At 53.1% G+C, this 20,320-nt stretch overlaps 1 protein-coding gene across 1 annotated transcript in view; it reads right to left on the bottom strand.

The window, feature by feature from the left end:
• pigt (phosphatidylinositol glycan anchor biosynthesis, class T) overlaps window positions 1–19,901 on the bottom strand; it is a 59,653-nt gene extending 39,752 nt beyond the window's left edge. The window contains exons 1-5 of the mRNA XM_072514534.1: window positions 19,637–19,901; window positions 9,497–9,674; window positions 7,177–7,304; window positions 6,584–6,684; window positions 5,357–5,443 (exon numbers count right to left, since the gene is read on the bottom strand). Of these exons, the coding sequence (XP_072370635.1) occupies window positions 5,357–5,443; window positions 6,584–6,684; window positions 7,177–7,304; window positions 9,497–9,674; window positions 19,637–19,889 (747 nt within the window). The 5' untranslated portion in view covers window positions 19,890–19,901. The remainder of the gene's footprint in view (window positions 1–5,356; window positions 5,444–6,583; window positions 6,685–7,176; window positions 7,305–9,496; window positions 9,675–19,636) is intronic.
• Between the last annotated feature and the right edge of the window lie 419 nt (window positions 19,902–20,320).

Here is a 20,320-nt window from a genome sequence, read left to right as displayed (position 1 = left end):
CTGCACACATCATCTGAGATTACTATAGTACCAGGCACATAATACTGAGTATCTTTGGGTCCAAGGACAATTCCATTATTATTATCCATTAACTACAGCGGTGGAACTTGAGGTGCAGCCCAAAGAAACTTACTGAGAGAGAATTAGACTAATGCCAGAAATGGGCGGATTTTCTAAAGAGGAAAGGTTGGACAGGCCAGGCTTGCATCCACTGGAGTTTACAAGAGAAAGAGGTGACATGATTGAAACATACAATATCCTGAGGGGTATTAACAGGGATGCGGAGAAGATGTTTTTTCTTGTGGGAGAATCTAGAACTAGGGGTCACTGGTAAAAAATAAGAGATCACCCATTTTAAACAGGAATGAGGCAAAATTCTTTCTCTCCAAGGGTCGCGAGTCTTTAGAACTTTCTTCCTGAAAGGGTGGTGGATTCAGAGTCGATGAATATTTTTCAGGCAGAGCTGGATAGATTCTTGGTAAGCAAGGGGATGACAGGTTATTGGGGGTAGGCTGAATGCAGATTTGAAGTTACTATCAGATCAGCCCTGACCTTATTAAATGGCGGAGCAGGTTTGAGGGGCCGAATGGCCTACTTCTCCTTGTTCGTATGTTTGTATTTATAGCAGCAGAAGGCATAGGGCCAGGAGAAGAGAGTTGCTCTAGAGTAAGCACTTGGCTTTTAAGGTGTTACATGGGGTTAGACTTAGAAGGAATGCAAAAAGGTCTAAATTTGATATACAGCACAATGCAGAAATGCACATAGTGCAGTAAATAAGGTCAGTGAGTTTCCGGTGCAGGTAGCCCTCCTGGGAACTTGATGGCCAGGCTCAAAAAGAGTGGGTGTTAAATATTCCAGGATACGAGGTGTTCAAGAAAGATTGGGAAGGAAAGAAAGAAGGAGGGCGCTCAAGGAGAATATTACAATGCTGGAGGGAGGGTGTCTTACAGGGGTCAAGAAGAGAATTTCTTTGGCTCAGTAACAATACACAACTGGGTTTACCCTATAGTGGGAAAAATAGGGAGGAGCAAATATGCTGGGAAATTAAAGAGAGGCTGCAAGGTTGGGTGCTGTCGAGAGAGGGGGTAGGGGAGGGAAAGGTGTCCAAGGTCTAAAAGGAGCTGGAGGACCGGGAGTGAGCCCAATGGGAGACATTAAATGGAAGTGGGGGAGCCGCCGAAAGCGGGCGTGTGGGTGAGCGACCTGTCAGAATTCCTGAGGTTGGAGAAGGTCAAGTTCGTCTTAAGGGGGTCAGTCAATGGGTTCACCCGGCGGTGGAAGCCGTTCATTGCCTTCTTTCAGAAGGATTGATGTGTCAGCCGAGGGTGAGGGAAGAGGGGATAAGGGGGTTAAAATGGGGAAGGCAGGATGGGAGGAAGGGTAGGGCAGGTGGCCCGGAGTATGCGTAGGTTGTTTTGTTATGTTGTATAATTTTACTTCAGCTCTTATTTCTTTTGTTTATTGTTTGTTTATGCAAATGCCTGAATAAAATATATTTTTTTAAATGAGTGTGTTCAGAAGTTTCCAGCTCAAGAAACTTCCAGCCCAATGAGAAAGAAATCATTGCTGGACCCAGTTCTTGGGAATGAAGTGGACGAAGTGTCAGTAGGGGGACATTTAGGGGTCAGTAACTAGTGACATACGGTTTAGGTTGTCTATGGAAAAGGAAAGGGGGCAATCCAGAGTAAAAAATTTAACTGGGGGAAAGCTAGCTTCAATGGGGTAAGAATGAATCTGCGCCGAATAAACTGGGATCAAAGATATTTCAAGTTCGATCAAGTAGATTCGCTTGAAGGGAAAGATAGAGCAACCAAAGCCGGAGCTCCCAGGTTAATGAAGGAGATGGCAAGTAAAATAAAGCAGGTGTATGACAAATGTAAGGTTGGTAACACAAGTGAGAATCAGGCAGAATATAGAAAGTTCCAAGGGAAAATTAAACAGGAAATCAGAAGCAAAGATAAAGTATGTGAAGATACTGGTAGCTAGCATCAAAGGGAATTCAAACGTCTTCAATCGGCATATAACTGTAAAAGAGTAGCAAGCTGAGGGGTGGGCTGATTAGGAACCAAAATGGAGTCTACCCATGGACGCACAGGGCAAGCCTGAGGCACTAAATAATCTGTCTTAATCAAGGAAAAACATGCTGCCAAAGTCACAGCAAAGGAAAAGGTAGTTGAGATATTGGATGCCCAAAAATTTGTTAAGTATTAGAATGGCTGTCTGTATTTAAAGTTGATCAGTCAACAGGACTGAAGGAAGTATGAAGGATGAAAATTATAGGGAGGACTGGTCATAATTTTGGCATCCTCCACAGACACAGGAGTGGTGCCAGAGGACTGGAGAATTGCAAATGTTAAAGTCTTGTTCAAAAAGAGATGTAAGAATAAGACCAGTAATTAAAGGCTGCTTAACCTGTCATGGGAAAATCTTTGGACATGATAATCCAAGACAAAATTAACAGGCACCTGGGCAAATATAGATTACTCAATGAAAGCTAGCATGGATATATGAAAGGCAAATCTTATTTAACTAACGTGATTGAGTTTTTTGATGAGGTAACAGAGGGGGTTGATGAGGATAAGACAGTTGATGTGGTGTACATGGACTTCCAAAAGGTATTTGATAAAGTGCCATATAATTGACTTGCCAAGAAAGTTGAAGCCAGCATGTAGATGAAGTTGGCTGAGTGACAAGAAACAGAGCGTAGAGGTGAATGGCTGTTTTTGGACAGGAGGACGGTACACAGTGGTGTCCCCAGGATCTGAACGAGGACCACAACGTTTCTTGATATATATTCCAATGACATAAAGGAGACAATTTCAAAATTTTCAGATGACACAAACCTTCAGAATATTATGAAATGTAAGGAAAATAGTGCAAAGTAGTACATTTTGTAGGAAGAACAAGGAAATGTGATTTAAAATAAATGGTACAATTCTAAAGGGGTTGCAGGATCGGAGAGACCTGAAGATATATGTGCATGAACTATTGAATGTGGTAGGGACGGTTGAGAAATTGAGGGCAGCACAGCAAGAGGAAGTAAATGCACCAGCACTTTAAAAAGCATAACAGGTACACGTTTTGAGAACAATACCAAGAAATTGACTGTTGAAAAGTCAAAGGGTCGGATTTCCGGAGGCGGCCATGGAGGAGTAGGTCGCACATTTGATAGCTCCTGCCTGTGACAGACTTTTGGACCTTTTCCCCGTTTTTTTCTGGATTTTATGGGATAAATCAGTGAAGAGTGAGACAGTGAGGAGAAATCCCCCTCCAGTGTATGGAGAATTGGACCAGAAGTGGCCATGTGAGAAGACACGAGCAGAGCTCGTAATGCGGGAACGCATGGCGGAAAAGCAGGGCCTGGGGGGACGGCACAGTGGTCGACGGAACAGCTGGTGAGGTTTTTCAAAGATTGCTTTGCCACGCTGAAGAAGGACATGCTGAACCCAATTAAGGCTTCGATTGATCAAGTTGTGCAGAATCAAGAGACCCACGGAAGAGCAATCCAGGCGGAGAAAAAGGTGTCCGAGCACGAGGAATACATAACCGTGCTGGAGGCCAAGGTGGAGATGATGAACGACCGCCAGAAAAGAATGCAGGAGAAGCTGGTGGACCTGGAGAACAGGTCCAGGAGGCAGAATCTTAGAATTGTCAGCCTCCATGAAGGCAGTGAGGGATCAGATGCGAGGGCTTATGTGACGGACATGTTGGAGAAGTTGATGGCGGTTGAGGCGTTCCCTCTGCCCCTGGATGTGGATAGAGCACATAGAGCCCTCGCGAAGAAGCCCCGAGCGAACGAGCCGCCGAAGGCGATGGTGGTACGTTTTCACCGATTCCTGGACAAGGAACACGTTTCTGCGGTGGGCCAAGAAAGAACGGAGCAGCAAGTGGGAGAATTGTGAGCTGATTTGGCCAAGAGGGGAGCATGGTTTAATCGGGCAAAAACAGCCCTCTTTAAGAAGAGGGTGAAGTTCGGGATGTTGTACCCAGCCCGTCTGTGGGTCACACGTGAGGAACGGGACTTCTACTTCGAAACACCAGACAAGTATGGACTTTTATTAAAGAGAAAAGGCTGGAGGCGAACTAAAAGACACTGAAGCCTTGGAGAGTACTGTGGTGGCGATTTGTTGTGCTGGGCTGTATAAGTATAAGTAGTGTTATGTGTAATAAGGGGCTGTTTTGATGGTTAAAGTTAACTTTGTCTTACTGGGAGCTGGTTAGAGGGGGTAGTCTTTGGGGCTGGCTCTGTTTTTAGGTGTTTTTTTTCTAAAGTGGCTGTTCCTTCACTGTTTATTCTGATGTTTGTTTACTGGGGAATGTGATGCTTTTAATATGTTTGTCCAAGTGGGGGGAGAGGGGAGAGAACAATGGGGAGACGGACTGCTTGGTGCCATGGGCGGGCGCTATCAAGTCAGCATGGGTCAGCTGACTCACGGAAGCACAGTGGGGGCGAGCAGGTGTTAAGCTGGAGCTTGACTTGGAGGGGTTGGGTTTCTAGAGCTGTTGCTATGGGGTGAGGGAGAGGGGGCTGCTGCTTTGCTGACAGGGGAGGAACTGTTACTAGGGGACAAATGGGAGGTCGGGAACGGCGAATGCCCGAGGTGCCCCCCGGACAGGCTGGTTACATGGAACGTCAGGGGGTTGAATGGGCCGGTCAAGAGGGCTCGTGTGTTTGCGCATTTGAGGGGGCTGAAGGTGGACGTGGCAATGCTACAAGAGACACACCTAAAGGTTATAGACCAGATGAGATTGAGCAAGGGGTAGGTTGGCCAAGTATTCCACTCAGGGCTGGACTCAAAGACCAGAGGGGTAACGATCTTGATCAATAAACGAGTGGCATTCGAGGCAGGGAGAATCGTGTCAGACAAGGGGGTAGGTTGACATAATGGTCAATGGGAAGCTGGAGGGGATGTAGGAAAGAAAAGTCAGAGGGTCATGATCGCTGACGTGGCAAAACATGGAGGAACAAGGAGAGAAAGAGAGAGAGAGAGAGAAGGGGACTGATTGGTACAGGCAGATTCAATCATGGTTTTTAAAAGGGAATTGGTTAAGTACCTGAAGAGGAAGGTGAAAGAGGAGTGGGACTGAGTTTCTCATGCAGAGAGCCAGGTAAAAACATGATGAGCTGAATACTGTTACCATTCTTTAATTTTCTGTTCCTTCGAATATCTAGCAGAGATACAATGGGCCAAATGACTCTCGGTGCTGCAAATCTCTACGGTTCCCTGTCTAACAACATTTCCTCATTGCATGAAGAAGCACCAGAACAGAGGCACTTTAGACAACAGCAATATGAATAACTTTGAAAGGTTGATGTTTGCAAAACATACACAAGACTCCAATGTTCAACACTCACCCTGCAAACAGGTCTGACGTGGACAGCTTGCGAATGGTAACTGGTGTGAAACAATCGTTCAGCTTTCAGCAGTACTGCCAACCCTGCCTACAACACAAAACACCTCATTACAAAGAGCAGGCGAAAGGAAAAAAAGGAGTAGAAAATAGAACTGAAAAAGCTGAATACATTCGTACATAAAAGCTGATCATCTAAGACAATTGCACAAGTCAGCTATCACACCATGCACCGAACACATTTCACACATCAGGTATTACACTTTGCATCTAGATCACACCGTTCACATGCCATATATCAGAACTCCTGCCATCCCCATTACCAGACCATTCTATGACCCAATTACTCTACATATATCTCTATCTGGAAAGCATACTTAGGGATGGATTCTTCCGCCCCGCCCGCTGCAAGATCGCCACGGGTGAGACACGGAAAATGGAAAAGTCCACCGACCTCGAGTGGGATTCTCCAGTCACTGGGCGTGCGAGGCTGGAGAACCCCGCCCTTAGTTTTTGAGTTAAGCTTTGCATCATTTTACCAATTTTTATCGGTTAGTTTCTAAATACAACCAGATTCCATTTGCAAGGCTGTAGACCAGTGAGATGGAATATTTGGCATTGTTCTGATCAATGGGGATGGAGTTCTGAATAAAGGGAAACTGTAAATGGCATATGCTAAACTTCAAAATATTATTAAAATAATAGCAACAGTCCCATGAGCCCTCAATCCCCTGACAAGCTCCGAGACTCCTCCCTCTCCCATTGCTCCCCCCAGTCCCTGCCCTTTCCTAAACTCTCATCTCAACTCTCAACCTTGTTCCAACAAATAGCTGCACACTCTCCAGAGCCTGAACACTACCATTCCCCATTGTCAAGTGTCAATAAGTCAAACGCATGTAATTCAATTTATACCTGGAGCCCTTCCTACTCCATCCTCCCTCTGGTAATCGGAGACACCACAAATCATGCAAGACACATGGTCATCAGTGTGCACCGTGTTCTGGTATTTGCTGCAACTCCTACAAATGATAATGACTCTTTCCTTTGCTTTTGTATGGTAAACAAGTTCATTTCAAAGTGGTCTGCATTACCTTTACCACAATATATTTAAACCCATTAGTTATTCTTCGTTTGATTTCTTTCTAACCTTTGTTAATTCTGCACCTTTTTAAAAAATGATACTTCCAGCATCTTTGTTGGAATTTATCACTTTCCCTCTTGTGTGTTTTACCTTTGATCCACAGGGTAGGAGTTTTTTCCATGGAGTAAGATTTTCAGTGCAAACAATCTCTCTTGGCAGTGCCGCATATCTGAGGAATTTATGGTCCATTTCTATGGGGAAATATATAGATGGGGTGAGATATGTTGCCACCAATGTATGTATAAGATACAAAGCATAGAGATATTATACTGCAAAATAGGAAGCATCTAACAATGATTCACTGCTGGTGGAGTCAGGCTGTCACTATTTTACCAAAGTACAGCAGACACAGGCCACCATGGACTTCCATTCAATTGGTCCACAATTATGCTTGGAGACCACAGTGGTTTGCCGTTGCTTTCTGCAATCGGGGTGACCAGGAAACTCTCCTGCTCTTACTGCCTACTATCAAGTACATTAGAAGAATTTACAGAACAAGAATCAACCTGTTTGACCAACGTTATGAACACACCTTTCATGGCCATCAAGTCCTGAAGTTGGACTTGAACCCGGAGCTTCTAGCTTAGACGCAGGGATTCAACCCACTGTTCCACAAGATCCCACCCCCCAAGGGACATATATAAAACCGCACACATAGACCAGCTGTATAATGTAGTGCTTACCATTAATGATGCCAAGAGGTTTGAATGAAGCTGTTGGAGTAACAGTGTTTGTTGAATCAATGAAGTTAAGAGATGCACAGAACAGACCAGAGAGAACATTAGTCAGCTCCTTCCAAGCGGTATCAACGCTGTGAAGGAAAGGGTTATCTGGGTTAAATTCAAACAGTAAATTCTTAATGAAATGACATGGCGATCAAACCTTAAAACAAAAGAGGCAAAACTAGCAGTCTCATTTTATAATAATAATTTTTATTAGTGTCACAAGTAGGCTTACATTAACACTGCAATGAAGTCACTGTGAAAATCCCCTAGTCGCCACATTCTGGCGCTTGTTCGGGTACACGTCTTTCGGGACTTGTGGAGGGAAACCGGAGCACCTGGAGGAAACCCACACAGACACGGGGAAAACATGCAGACTGCGCATGGACGGTGACCCAAGCCCGGAATCGAACCCGGGTCGCTCTTATAAACTTTACCTCTGATTACAAGGGAGTGCTGACATACAGTGGAAAACTGTCTCATTAACATTAGCACACCATTTCACACAACCACATTCATTACACAGCCAAATCCACCACAATCGGAGCAGGAATCAAATTATGGCCAACTTTGTGGGACAGGCTTATGCTCATAAGGAGCAACAAAATTGAGTTTGCAGCACATCCCTACAGCCGCCAGAGGGAGCCAACTTTCATTCCATCAGTCTAAACTAAATTCTAAAACCATTGCCCAGAAGTGAAAGCTTCAGTGACCCAATGAATTGTCCAGTGTTCTGCAATATTCACTTCACAAACAAAAGTGAGTAACAATATGGAAGCTGGTTAGAACTGAAACACCATGACTTATATCGGCGGCACGGTAGCATAGTGGGTAGCACTGTGGCTTCACAGCACCAGGGACCCAGATTTGATTCCCAGCTTGGGTCACTGGCTGTGCGGAGTCTGCACTTTCTTCCCTTGTTCGCATGGATTTGCTCGGGGAACTCCGGTTTCCTCCCTTAAGTCCCGAAAGATGTGACTGTTAGGTAAGTGCCCTGACGAAACCCCTGCAGACGGGGAGAAAGTGCAAACTCCACAGACAGTCACCCAAGGCCAGAATTGAACCCAAGTCCCTGGCGCTGTGAGACAGTAGTGCTAACCACTCTGCCACCATGGTGCTGTGGTTAAACTTACAAACCTAGTGACTGTAATTTCTGGATAGCCAAAGGCCAAAGATCTTGTGTCTTTTCATGAGAATTAGAGATTAATTCACTTGTGTTGTGACTCCGGGTCAAGTTGGACTGGAATTATCCACGCATTGCCCAGGATGTTTACAGGGGCTAGGGAGGTGCGGGACCCGGGGGGGGGGGGGGGGGTTAATTGTGAGTGGGGTGCTAGTGGGGCCTCTGGTGGTATTGGTGAATGTGTATGGGCCTATTTGAGATGATGCCGGATTCATGAAGAGGTTATTAGGGGCGGTCCCGGATTTGGACTCTCACTAGCTGATTATGGGGTTGCGGGGGGGGATTTTAATTGTGTGCTGGAGCCAAGGGTGGATTGATCAAGCCCCAAGTCGATGGGGAGGTCAAGAATGGCGCATGAACTGGGAGGGTTTATGGAGAGGATAAGGATAGTGAATCTGTGGGGTTTGGGCACCCGTGGGAGAGGGTACTCCTTCTTCTCGCATGTGTAAAGGGTATATTCCTGTATTGACTTTTTTGTGGGGAGTCGGGCAGTGCTGATAGGGGTGGAAGGAGCGGAATCTGTATGTATAGTGATTTCGGACCACGCTCCGCACTATCTAGACGTGAAACTACATCCGGGCCAGGTGCAGAGACCGGGATGAAGGTTGGATTTATGGCCTTTGGCAGACAAGGAGTTCTGTGGGAAGGCGAATCAGAATGAGGACGTTCTACAGCCATGTTTTGGGAGGCCTTGAAAGCGGTGGTCCGGGGAGGGGGGGGGGGGGGGGGGGAAATGGGTCGGCTGCAGTGGGTGCGGGTGATGCAGTATGAGTATGGGGGAAAGGCAAACCATATGTTGGTCCACCAGCTCGGTTACAAAATCCTTAATAACAGATTCCAGCTTTTATCCGACAACTGATTTCAGGCTAAGTTACCTGTAGTTCCCCATTTTGTCTCTCACACCTGCAAATCTAACACCAATGTTCAAGAATGAGGGAAGGAAGGAGGGTGTAATGAAAGCATGAGAGGTTTACATCGGCAGTTTCGATCAAAAATATGGGTTCAGGAATTTATAATGGGACTAACTATCAGCAACTGCGCCCAGTCTTTAATGTGTTATCAAAGAAACATCTGAGAAGGAGGTAGTCTATGACTCACTCTGTCACTGACGACTGAAACCAGACCCAGAGCTCCGCTCCGGGTGGGGCCTGCAGGAAAGGCAGCCCCCACCCTCCCCTTCTCCAGAAACCATGAGTGAAGGAGAGGTGCAGCTCGCGAACAGAGAACTTGGAGATTACTTGTCCCAGCGACTTTGGAAAGAGCCTGTAGTGAGAGACTGTAAAAAGAAGCTGGACATTAACATAAGTTGTGCAAATTACCACTCCCCAACAATGCCGTGTTGGCACCTCAAATATTGACCATCAAAACCCCATAGGAAGGGGGGAAATTACACCCCATCACTCTGATGGATCAATATGCTTCTTGCAGATAGAGACTTAGATAGTACACAACAAAACCATGACCAGATGTCCATCAGGCTACTATTAACAGGCTGAAAAATGCTCTCTTGGAGAAACAGCACAAGTGTGGAGCAGTAAAATCTATCATTCTTATTCTTGTATTCAAATCCTTCCACAGCCACATCTCTCCCTAAATCTCTGGAACCTCCGCCAGCCCCACAACCGTCCAAGATATCAGCGCTCGTCTAATTCTGGCCACTGGAACACCTCTGATTTGAATTGTTCCATGACTGGCAGTTGTACCAGCAGTTGCCTAGGTCCCAAGATCTGGGATCATCTCGTTACACCTCTCTACCGCGCCTTCCTGCTTCAATGATGCGGAGATGTCGGCGTTGGACTGGGGTGAGCACAGTAGGAAGTCTTACAACACCAGGTTAAAGTCCAACAGGTTTGTTTCGATGTCACTAGCTTTCGGAGCGCTGCTCCTTCCTCAGGTGAATGAAGAGCAATGGAAGTTGTCAGTCGGGGGCGATTGATGCTGTCAGTCGGGGGAGATGGATGCTGTTAGTCGGGGTCGATGGAATCTGGGCGATGGATGCTGTCAGTTGGGGGGAGATGGATTTGGGATGATGGATGCTGTCAATCGGGGGGCGATGGATACTGTCAGTCGGGAGCTATGGATTGTGTCAGTGGGGGCGATGAATTCTGAGCGATGGATGCTGTCAGTTGGGGTGATGGATTCTGAGCGATGGATGCTGTCAGTCGGGGGGGTGATGGATTCTGAGTGACGGGTGCTGTCAGTCGGGCGGGTGATGGATTCTGAGCGATGGATGCTGTTAGTCGGGGGGCGATGGATTCTGAGCGATGGATGCTGTCAGTCGGGGAGTGATGGATGCTATCAGACGGGGGCAATGGATTTGGGATATGGTACTGTCAGTCGGGTGGGATAGATTCTGTCAGTCATGGAATTGTAATGAGGGGGAGGGAGTGATGGGCATTGTCAGGGGGAGCAATTGACACGGGGTCATACAAGCAGTATCAATGCAGGTTGGGATGTTTTGGTAGTGTAGGAAAGAAAAGCATCCATTTCCCCCAACTGACACAATCCATTGCTCAAGATTGACACAATCCATCGCTCCCGACTGACACAATCCATAGCTCCCGACTGACACAATCCATAGCTCCCGACTGACACAATTCACAGCTCCCGACTGACACAATCCATAGCTCCCGACTGACACAATCCATAGCTCCCGACTGACACAATTCACAGCTCCCGACTGACACAATCCATAGCTCCCGATTGATATTATCCATCATCCCCGATTGACAGCATCCATCATCCCGAATCCATCGCCCCAACTGACAGCATCCATCGCCCAGATTCCATCACCCACGACTAACAGGATCCATCGTCTCCGACTGGCAGCATCCATTGCCCCCCGACTGACAGTATCAATCGCCCCCGATTGACAGCAGCCATCATCCCAAATCCATCGCTTCCAACTGACAGGATCCATCTCCCCGACTGACAGCATTCATCGCTCCCGACTGACAAGAGCTTTCACTCTCGACTGACAACATCCATCGCCCCCGAATGACAATCTCCATCCCATCCGACTGACAGCATCAATCACCCTCAGCTTACAGCATCCATCGCTCAGAATCCATCGACCCCGAATGACAGCATCCATCGCTCAGAATCCATTGACCCCGACTGACAGCATCCATCGCTCAGAATCCATTGACCCCGACTGACAGCATCCATCGCTCCGAATCCAACGCCCCGACTGACAGCATCCATCGCTCAGAATCCATCGACCCCGACTGACAGCATCCATCGCTCAGAATCCTTCGGCCCCGACTGACAGCATCCATCGGCCCTGACTCACAGCATCCGTCGCTCAGAATCCTTCGGCCCTGACTGACAGCATCCATCGCCCCTGACTCACAGCATCCATCGCTCAGAATGCTTCGGCCCTGACTGACAGCATCCATCGGCCCTGACTCACAGCATCCGTCGCTCAGAATCCATCGCCGCTGACTCACAGCATCCATCGCCCCTGACTCACAGCATCCGTCGCTCAGAATCCATCGGCCCTGACTCACAGCATCTGTCGCTCAGAATCCATCGGCCCTGACTGACAGCATCCATCGGCCCTGACTCACAGCATCCGTCGCTCAAAATCCAGCGACCCTGACTGACAGCATCCGTTGCTCAGAATCCATTGACCCCGACTGACAGAATCCATCGCCCGATTGACAGCATCCATCATCCTGAATCCATCGCCCACAACTGACAGCATCCATCGCTCAGAATCCATTGCACCCGACTGACAGCATCCATTGCCCCCAGACTGACAGCATCCATCGCCCCCGACTAACAGCATCCATCTACCCTGACTGACAGCATTCATCGCCCCCTACCTGACAGCATCTAGCGCCCCCGACTGACAGCATCAATCGCTCAGAATCCATCGCCCCTGACTCACAGCATCCATCGGTCCAGACTCACAGCATCCGTCGCTCAGAATCCATCGGCCCTGGCTGACAGCATCCATCGCCCCTGACTCACAACATCCGTCGCTCAGAATCCATCGCCCCTGACTCACAGCATCCATCACCCAGAATCCATCATCCCAGACTGAGAGAATTCATCACTCCCACTGAGAGAATCCATTGCCCCCGACTGACAGAATCCATAGTTCCCGACTGACACAATCCATAGTTCCCGACTGACACAATCCATAGCCCCCGACTGACACAATCCATAGCCCCCGACTGACACAATCCATAGCCCCCGACTGACACAATCCATAGCCCCCGACTGACACAATCCATAGCCCCCGACTGACAAAATCCATAGCCCCCGACTGACAATCCATTGCCCCCGACTGACACAATCCATTGCCCCCGACTGACACAATCCATAGCCCCCGACTGACACAATCCATAGCCCCCGACTGACACAATCCATAGCCCCCGACTGACACAATCCATAGCTCCCGACTCACACAATCCATTGCCCCCGACTGACACAATCCAAAGCCCCCGACTGACACAATACATAGCTGCTGACTGACACAATCCATAGTTCCCGACTAACACAATCCATAGCTCCCGACTAACAATCCATTGCCCCTGACTGACACAATCCATAGCCCCCGACTGACACAATCCATTGCCCCCGACTGACACAATCCATCGCTCCCGACTGACAATCCATTGCCCCCGACTGACAATCCATTGCCCCCGACTGACACAATCCATTGCCCCCGACTGACACAATCCATAGCCCCCGACTGACACAATCCATAGCCCCCGACTGACACAATCCATAGCCCCCGACTGACACAATCCATAGCCCCCGACTGACACAATCCATAGCTCCCGACTCACACAATCCATTGCTCCCGACTGACACAATCCAAAGCCCCTGACTGACACAATACATAGTTCCCGACTAACACAATCCATAGCTCCTGACTGACAATCCATTGCCCCCGACTGACACAATCCATTGCCCCCGACTGACACAATCCATTGCCCCCGACTGACACAATCCATAGCTCCCGACTGACAATCCATTGCCCCCGACTGACAATCCATTGCCCCCAACTGACACAATCCATTGCGCCCGACTGACACAATCCATAGCCCCCGACTGACACAATCCATAGCCCCCGACTGACACAATCCATAGCCCCCGACTGACACAATCCATAGCCCCCGACTGACACAATCCATAGCCCCCGACTGACACAATCCATAGCTCCCGACTCACACAATCCATTGCTCCCGACTGACACAATCCAAAGCCCCCGACTGACACAATACATAGCTGCTGACTGACAATCCATTGCCCCCGACTGACACAATCCATAGCCCCCGACTGACACAATCCATAGCTCCCGACTGACACAATCCATAGCCCCGACTGACACAATCCATTTCCCCCAACTGACACAATCCATAGCTCCCGACTAACACAATCCATAGCTCCCGACTGACACAATCCATAGCTCCCGACTGACACAATCCATAGCCCCCGACTGACACAATACATAGCTGCTGACTGACACAATCCATAGCTCCCGACTGACAAAATCCATAGCTCCCGACTGACACAATCCAAAGCCCCCGACTGACACAATACATAGCTGCTGACTGACACAATCCATAGTTCCCGACTAACACAATCAATAGCTCCTGACTGACAATCCATTGCCCCCGGCTGACACAATCCATAGTCCCCGACTGACACAATCCATAGCCCCCGACTGACGCAATCCATAGCTCCCGACTGACACAATCCATAGCTCCCGAATGACACAATCCATAGCTCCCGACTGACACAATCCATAGCCCCCGACTGACACAATACATAGCTGCTGACTGACACAATCCATAGCTCCCGACTGACAAAACCCATAGCTCCCGACTGACACAATCCATAACCCCGACTGACACAATCCATTTCCCCCAACTGACACAATCCATAGCTCCCGACTAACACAATCCATAGCTCCCGACTAACACAATCCATAGCTCCCGACTAACACAATCCATAGCTCCCGACTGACACAATCCATAGCTCCCGACTAACACAATCCATAGCTCCCGACTGACACAATCCATAGCTCCCGACTGACACAATCCATAGCTCCCGACTGACACAATCCAGAGCTCCCGACTGACACAATCCATAGCTCCCGACTGACACAATCCATAGCTCCCGACTGATGCAATTCATTGCCCCCTAATGACACAATCCGCCGTCCCGACTGACAACATCCGTCGCCCTGACTGACACAATCCGCCGCCCCGACTGACACAATCCGTCGCCCCGACTGACACAATCCGTCGCCCCGACTGACACAATCCGTCGCCCCGACTGACACAATCCGTCGCCCCGACTGACACAATCCGTCGCCCCGACTGACACAATCCGTCGCCCCGACTGACACAATCCGTCGCCCCGACTGACACAATCCGCCGCCCCGACTGACACAATCCGTCGCCCCGACTGACACAATCCGTCGCCCCGACTGACACAATCCGTCGCCCCGACTGACACAATCCGTCGCCCCGACTGACACAATCCGTCGCCCCGACTGACACAACCCGTCGCCCAGACTGACGCAATCCGTCGCCCAGACTGACCCAATCCGTCACCCTGAACTGACACAATCTATCGCCCCAAATCCATCGCCTCGACTGACACAATCTATCACCCCAAATCCATCGCCTCGACTGACACAATCCATCATTCCCAACTGACATAGTCCGTCGCTCCTCACTGATACAATCCGACGACCCGACTGACACGATCCATCGTCCCGACCGACACGATCCATCGTCCCGGCCGACACGATCCGTCGTCCCGACCGACAGGATCCGTCGACCCGACCCGTCGTCCTGACCGACACGGTCCATCGTCCCGAACGACATGGTCCATCGTCCCCGACCGACACGATCCATCGTCCCGACCGACACGGTCCATCGTCCCGACCGACACGGTCCATCGTCCACGACCGACACGGTCCATCGTCCACGACCGACACGGTCCATCGTCCCGACCGACACGGTCCATCGTCCCGACCGACACGGTCCATCGTCCCGACCGACACGGTCCATCGTCCCGACCGACACGGTCCATCGTCCCGACCGGTCCATAGTCCCCGACCGACACGATCCCTCGTCCCGACCGACACGGTCCATCGTCCACGACCGACACGGTCCATCGTCCCGACCGACACGGTCCATCGTCCCGACCGACACGGTCCATCGTCCCGACCGACACGGTCCATCGTCCCGACCGACACGGTCCATCGTCCCGACCGACACGGTCCATCGTCCCGACCGACACGGTCCATCGTCCCGACCGACACGGTCCATCGTCCCGACCGACACGGTCCATCGTCCCGACCGACACGGTCCATCGTCCCGACCGACACGATCCATCGTCCCGACCGACACGGTCCATCGTCCCGACCGACACGATCCATCGTCCCGACCGACACGGTCCATCGTCCCGACCGACACGGTCCATCGTCCCGACCGACACGGTCCATCGTCCCGACCGACACGATCCATAGTCCCCGACCGACACGATCCATCGTCCCGACCGACACGATCCATCGTCCCGACCGACACGATCCATCGTCCCGACCGACACGATCCATCGTCCCGACCGAAACTATCCGTTCCCCGACCAACAAGATCCGTCTCCCCGACCTCCACGATCCGTCTCCCCGACCGACACGATCCGTCTCGCCGACCGACACGATCCGTCACCCCGAGCGCCACGATCCGTCTCACCAACCGGCACGCTCCGTCTCCCCGACCGACACGATCCGGTGATCTCCCCGACCGAAACCATCAGTTCCCCGCCCGCTACGATCCATCTCCCCGACCGACACGATCCGTCTCCCCGACCAACACGATCCCTCTCCCCGAGAGCCACGATCCGTCTCCCCGACTGCCACGATCCGTCTCCCCGACCGACACGATCCGTCTCCCCGACCGCCACGATCCGTCTCCCCGACCGACACGATCCGTCTCCCCGAGCGCCACGATCCGTCTCCCCGACCGACATGATCAGTCTCCCCGACCGCCACGATCCCTCTCCCCGACCGCTACGTCTCCCCGAGAGCCACGATCCGTCTCCCCGACTGCCACGATCCGTCTCCCCGACTGCCACGATCCGTCTCACCGACCGACACAATCCGTCTCCCCGAGCGCCACGATCCGTCTCCCCGACCGACACGATCCGTCTCCCCGAGAGCCACGATCCGTCTCCCCGAATGTCACGATCCCTCTCCCCGACTGCCACGATCCGTCTCCCCGACCGACACGATCCGTCTCCCCGACCGACACGATCCGTCTCCCCGAGCGACACGATCCGGTGATCTCCCCGACCGAAACCATCAGTTCCCCGCCCGCTACGATCCGTCTCCCGACCGACACGATCCGTCTCCCCGACCGACACGATCCCTCTCCCCGACCAACACGATCCCTCTCCCCGAGAGCCACGATCCGTCTCCCCGACTGCCACGATCCGTCTCCCCGACTGCCACGATCCATCTCCCCGACTGCCACGATCCATCTCCCCGACTGACACGATCCGTCTCCCCGACGGCCACGATCCATCTCCCCGACCGACACGATCCGTCTCCCCGAGCGCCACGATCCGTCTCCCCTACCGACACGATCCGGTGATCTCCCCGACCGACATGATCAGTCTTCCCGACCGACACGATCCGTCACCCCGAGCGCCAGGATCCGTCTCCCCGACCGACACGATCCGTCTCCCCGACCGACACGGTCCGTCTCCCCGACCGACACCATCCGTCTCCCCGAGCGCCACCATCCGTCTTCCCGACCGACACGATCCGTCACCCCGAGCGCCACGATCCGTCTCCCCGACCGACACGATCCGTCTCCCCGACCGACACGATCCGTCTCCCCGACCGACACCATCCGTCTCCCCGACCGCCACCATCCGTCTCCCTGAGCGCCACCATCCGTCTCCCCGAGCGCCACCATCCGTCTCCCCGAGCGCCACCATCCGTCTCCCCGACCGACACGATCCGTCTCCCCGACCGACACGATCCGTCTCCCCGACCGACACGATCCGTCTCCCCGACCGACACGATCCGTCTCCCCGACCGCCACGATCCGAATCTCCCCGACCGACACGATCCGTCTCCCCGACCGACACGATCCGTCTCCCCTACCGACACGATCCGGTGATCTCCCCAACCGACATGATCAGTCTTCCCGACCGACACGATCCGTCTCCCCGAGCGCCAGGATCCGTCTCCCCGACCGACACGATCCGTCTCCCCGACCTCCACGATCCGTCTCCCCGACCGCCAGGATCCGTCTCCCCGACCGACACGATCCGTCTCCCCGACCGACACGATCCGTCTCCCCGACCGACACCGTCCGTCTCCCCGACCGACACGGTCCGTCTCCCCGACCGACACGGTCCGTCTCCCCGACCGACACGGTCCGTCTCCCCGACCGACACGGTCCGTCTCCCCGACCGACACGGTCCGTCTCCCCGACCGACACGGTCCGTCTCCCCGACCGACACGGTCCGTCTCCCCGACGACACGATCCGTCTCCCCGACCGACACGGTCCGTCTCCCCGACCGACACGGTCCGTCTCCCCGACCGACACGGTCCGTCTCCGCGACCGACACGTCTCCCCGACCGACACGGTCCGTCTCCCCGACCGACAGGATCCGTCTCCCTGACCGACACGATCCGTCTCCCCGACCGACACCATCCGTCTCCCCGACCGACACGATCCGTCTCCCCGACCGACACGATCCGTCTCCCCGACCGACACGATCCGTCTCCCCGACCGACACGGTCCGTCACCCCGACCGACACGGTCCGTCTCCCCGACCGACACGTCTCCCCGACCGACAGGATCCGTCTCCCCGACCGACAGGATCCGTCTCCCTGACCGACACGGTCCGTCTCCCCGACCGACACGATCCGTCTCCCCGACCGACACGGTCCGTCTCCCCGACCGACACGATCCGTCTCCCCGACCGACACCATCCGTCTCCCCGACCGACACCATCCGTCTCCCCGACCGACACGGTCCGTCACCCCGACCGACACGATCCGTCTCCCCGACCGACACGATCCGTCTCCCCGACCGACAGGATCCGTCTCCCCGACCGACAGGATCCGTCTCCCCGACCGACACGATCCGTCTCCCCGACCGACACCATCCGTCTCCCCGACCGACAGGATCCGTCTCCCCGACCGACACGATCCGTCTCCCCGACCGACAGGATCCGTCTCCCCGACCGACAGGATCCGTCTCCCCGACCGACACCATCCGTCTCCCCGACCGACAGGATCCGTCTCCCCGACCGACACGATCCGTCTCCCCGACGGACACGATCCGTCTCCCCGACCGACAGGATCCGTCTCCCCGACCGACACCATCCGTCTCCCCGACCGACAGGATCCGTCTCCCCGACCGACACCATCCGTCTCCCCGACCGACAGGATCCGTCTCCCCGACCGACACGATCCGTCTCCCCGACCGACACCATCCGTCTCCCCGACCGACACCATCCGTCTCCCCGACCGACACGATCCGTCTCCCCGACCGACACGATCCGTCTCCCCGACCGACACCATCCGTCTCCCCGACCGACAGGATCCGTCTCCCCGACCGACACGATCCGTCTCCCCGACCGACACGATCCGTCTCCCCGACCGACACGATCCGTCTCCCCGACCGACACCATCCGTCTCCCCGACCGACACGATCCGTCTCCCCGACCGACACGATCCGTCTCCCCGACCGACACCATCCGTCTCCCCGACCGACACGATCCGTCTCCCCGACCGACACCATCCGTCTCCCCGACCGACACCATCCGTCTCCCCGACCGACAGGATCCGTCTCCCCGACCGACACGATCCGTCTCCCCGACCGACACGATCCGTCTCCCCGACCGACACCATCCGTCTCCCCGACCGACACGATCCGTCTCCCCGACCGACACCATCCGTCTCCCCGACCGACACGATCCGTCTCCCCGACCGACACCATCCGTCTCCCCGACCGACACCATCCGTCTCCCCTACCGACACGATCCGTCTCCCCGACCGACATCATCCGTCTCCCCGACCGACACGATCCGTCTCCCCGACCGACACGATCCGTCTCCCCGACCGACATGATCCCTGACTCTCACAATCCATTGCCCCCAGCTGATGGGCTCGCCTCATGGCCGTTACCATCCCAGCAACACGCCCACCTCCCCCAGCCCCTCTCCCCAGGCCCGTGTCGGCCACTCACCCTTCTTCTTGCAGCTCTCTCCCGCGCCCAGCTCCACATCCCAGCGGGTGCGGAATTGGAAATCAGCCGCCAGGTCCCCGGTGCTCAGCGGCTTCAGCACCAGCTCCTCCTCGAAGCGATCACGCTGTGGACACTGCGGGGGCCCCGCCGCCCAAGTGGGGCCGCTCACCGTCAGCAGGGCCAGGGCGGCCAGCAGCAGAAAGCGGCCCTGGTCGGGACCAAGACCCGGCGCCATCACCATGGAAATGGCCATGGCCCGACCGGAAATCACAGACACTTCCGGGTCACAAAACACGCCCAGGAAACACCACTGTTCCCAAGACTGAGACTGACACAACACTCTGAGAGGCTGATATCAGACACAGAGGGATTGATATCAGACACTGAGGGATTGATATCAGACACTTGAGAGGCTGACATCAGACACTGAGGGATTGATATCAGACACTGAGAGGCTGATATCAGACACTGAGGGATTGATATCAGACACTGAGAGGCTGGTATCAGACACTGAGGGATTGATATCAGACACTGAGAGGCTGATATCAGACACTGAGGGATTGATATCAGACACTGAGGGATTGATATCAGACACTGAGAGGCTGGTATCAGACACTGAGAGGCTGATATCAGACACTGAGGGATTGATATCAGACACAGAGGGGCCGATATCAGACACTGAGA

This window comes from Scyliorhinus torazame, chromosome 8 (genome assembly GCF_047496885.1).
Source record: "Scyliorhinus torazame isolate Kashiwa2021f chromosome 8, sScyTor2.1, whole genome shotgun sequence".
Lineage (NCBI taxonomy): Eukaryota > Metazoa > Chordata > Chondrichthyes > Carcharhiniformes > Scyliorhinidae > Scyliorhinus > Scyliorhinus torazame.
This window is presented reverse-complemented; position numbering and strand designations above follow the sequence as displayed.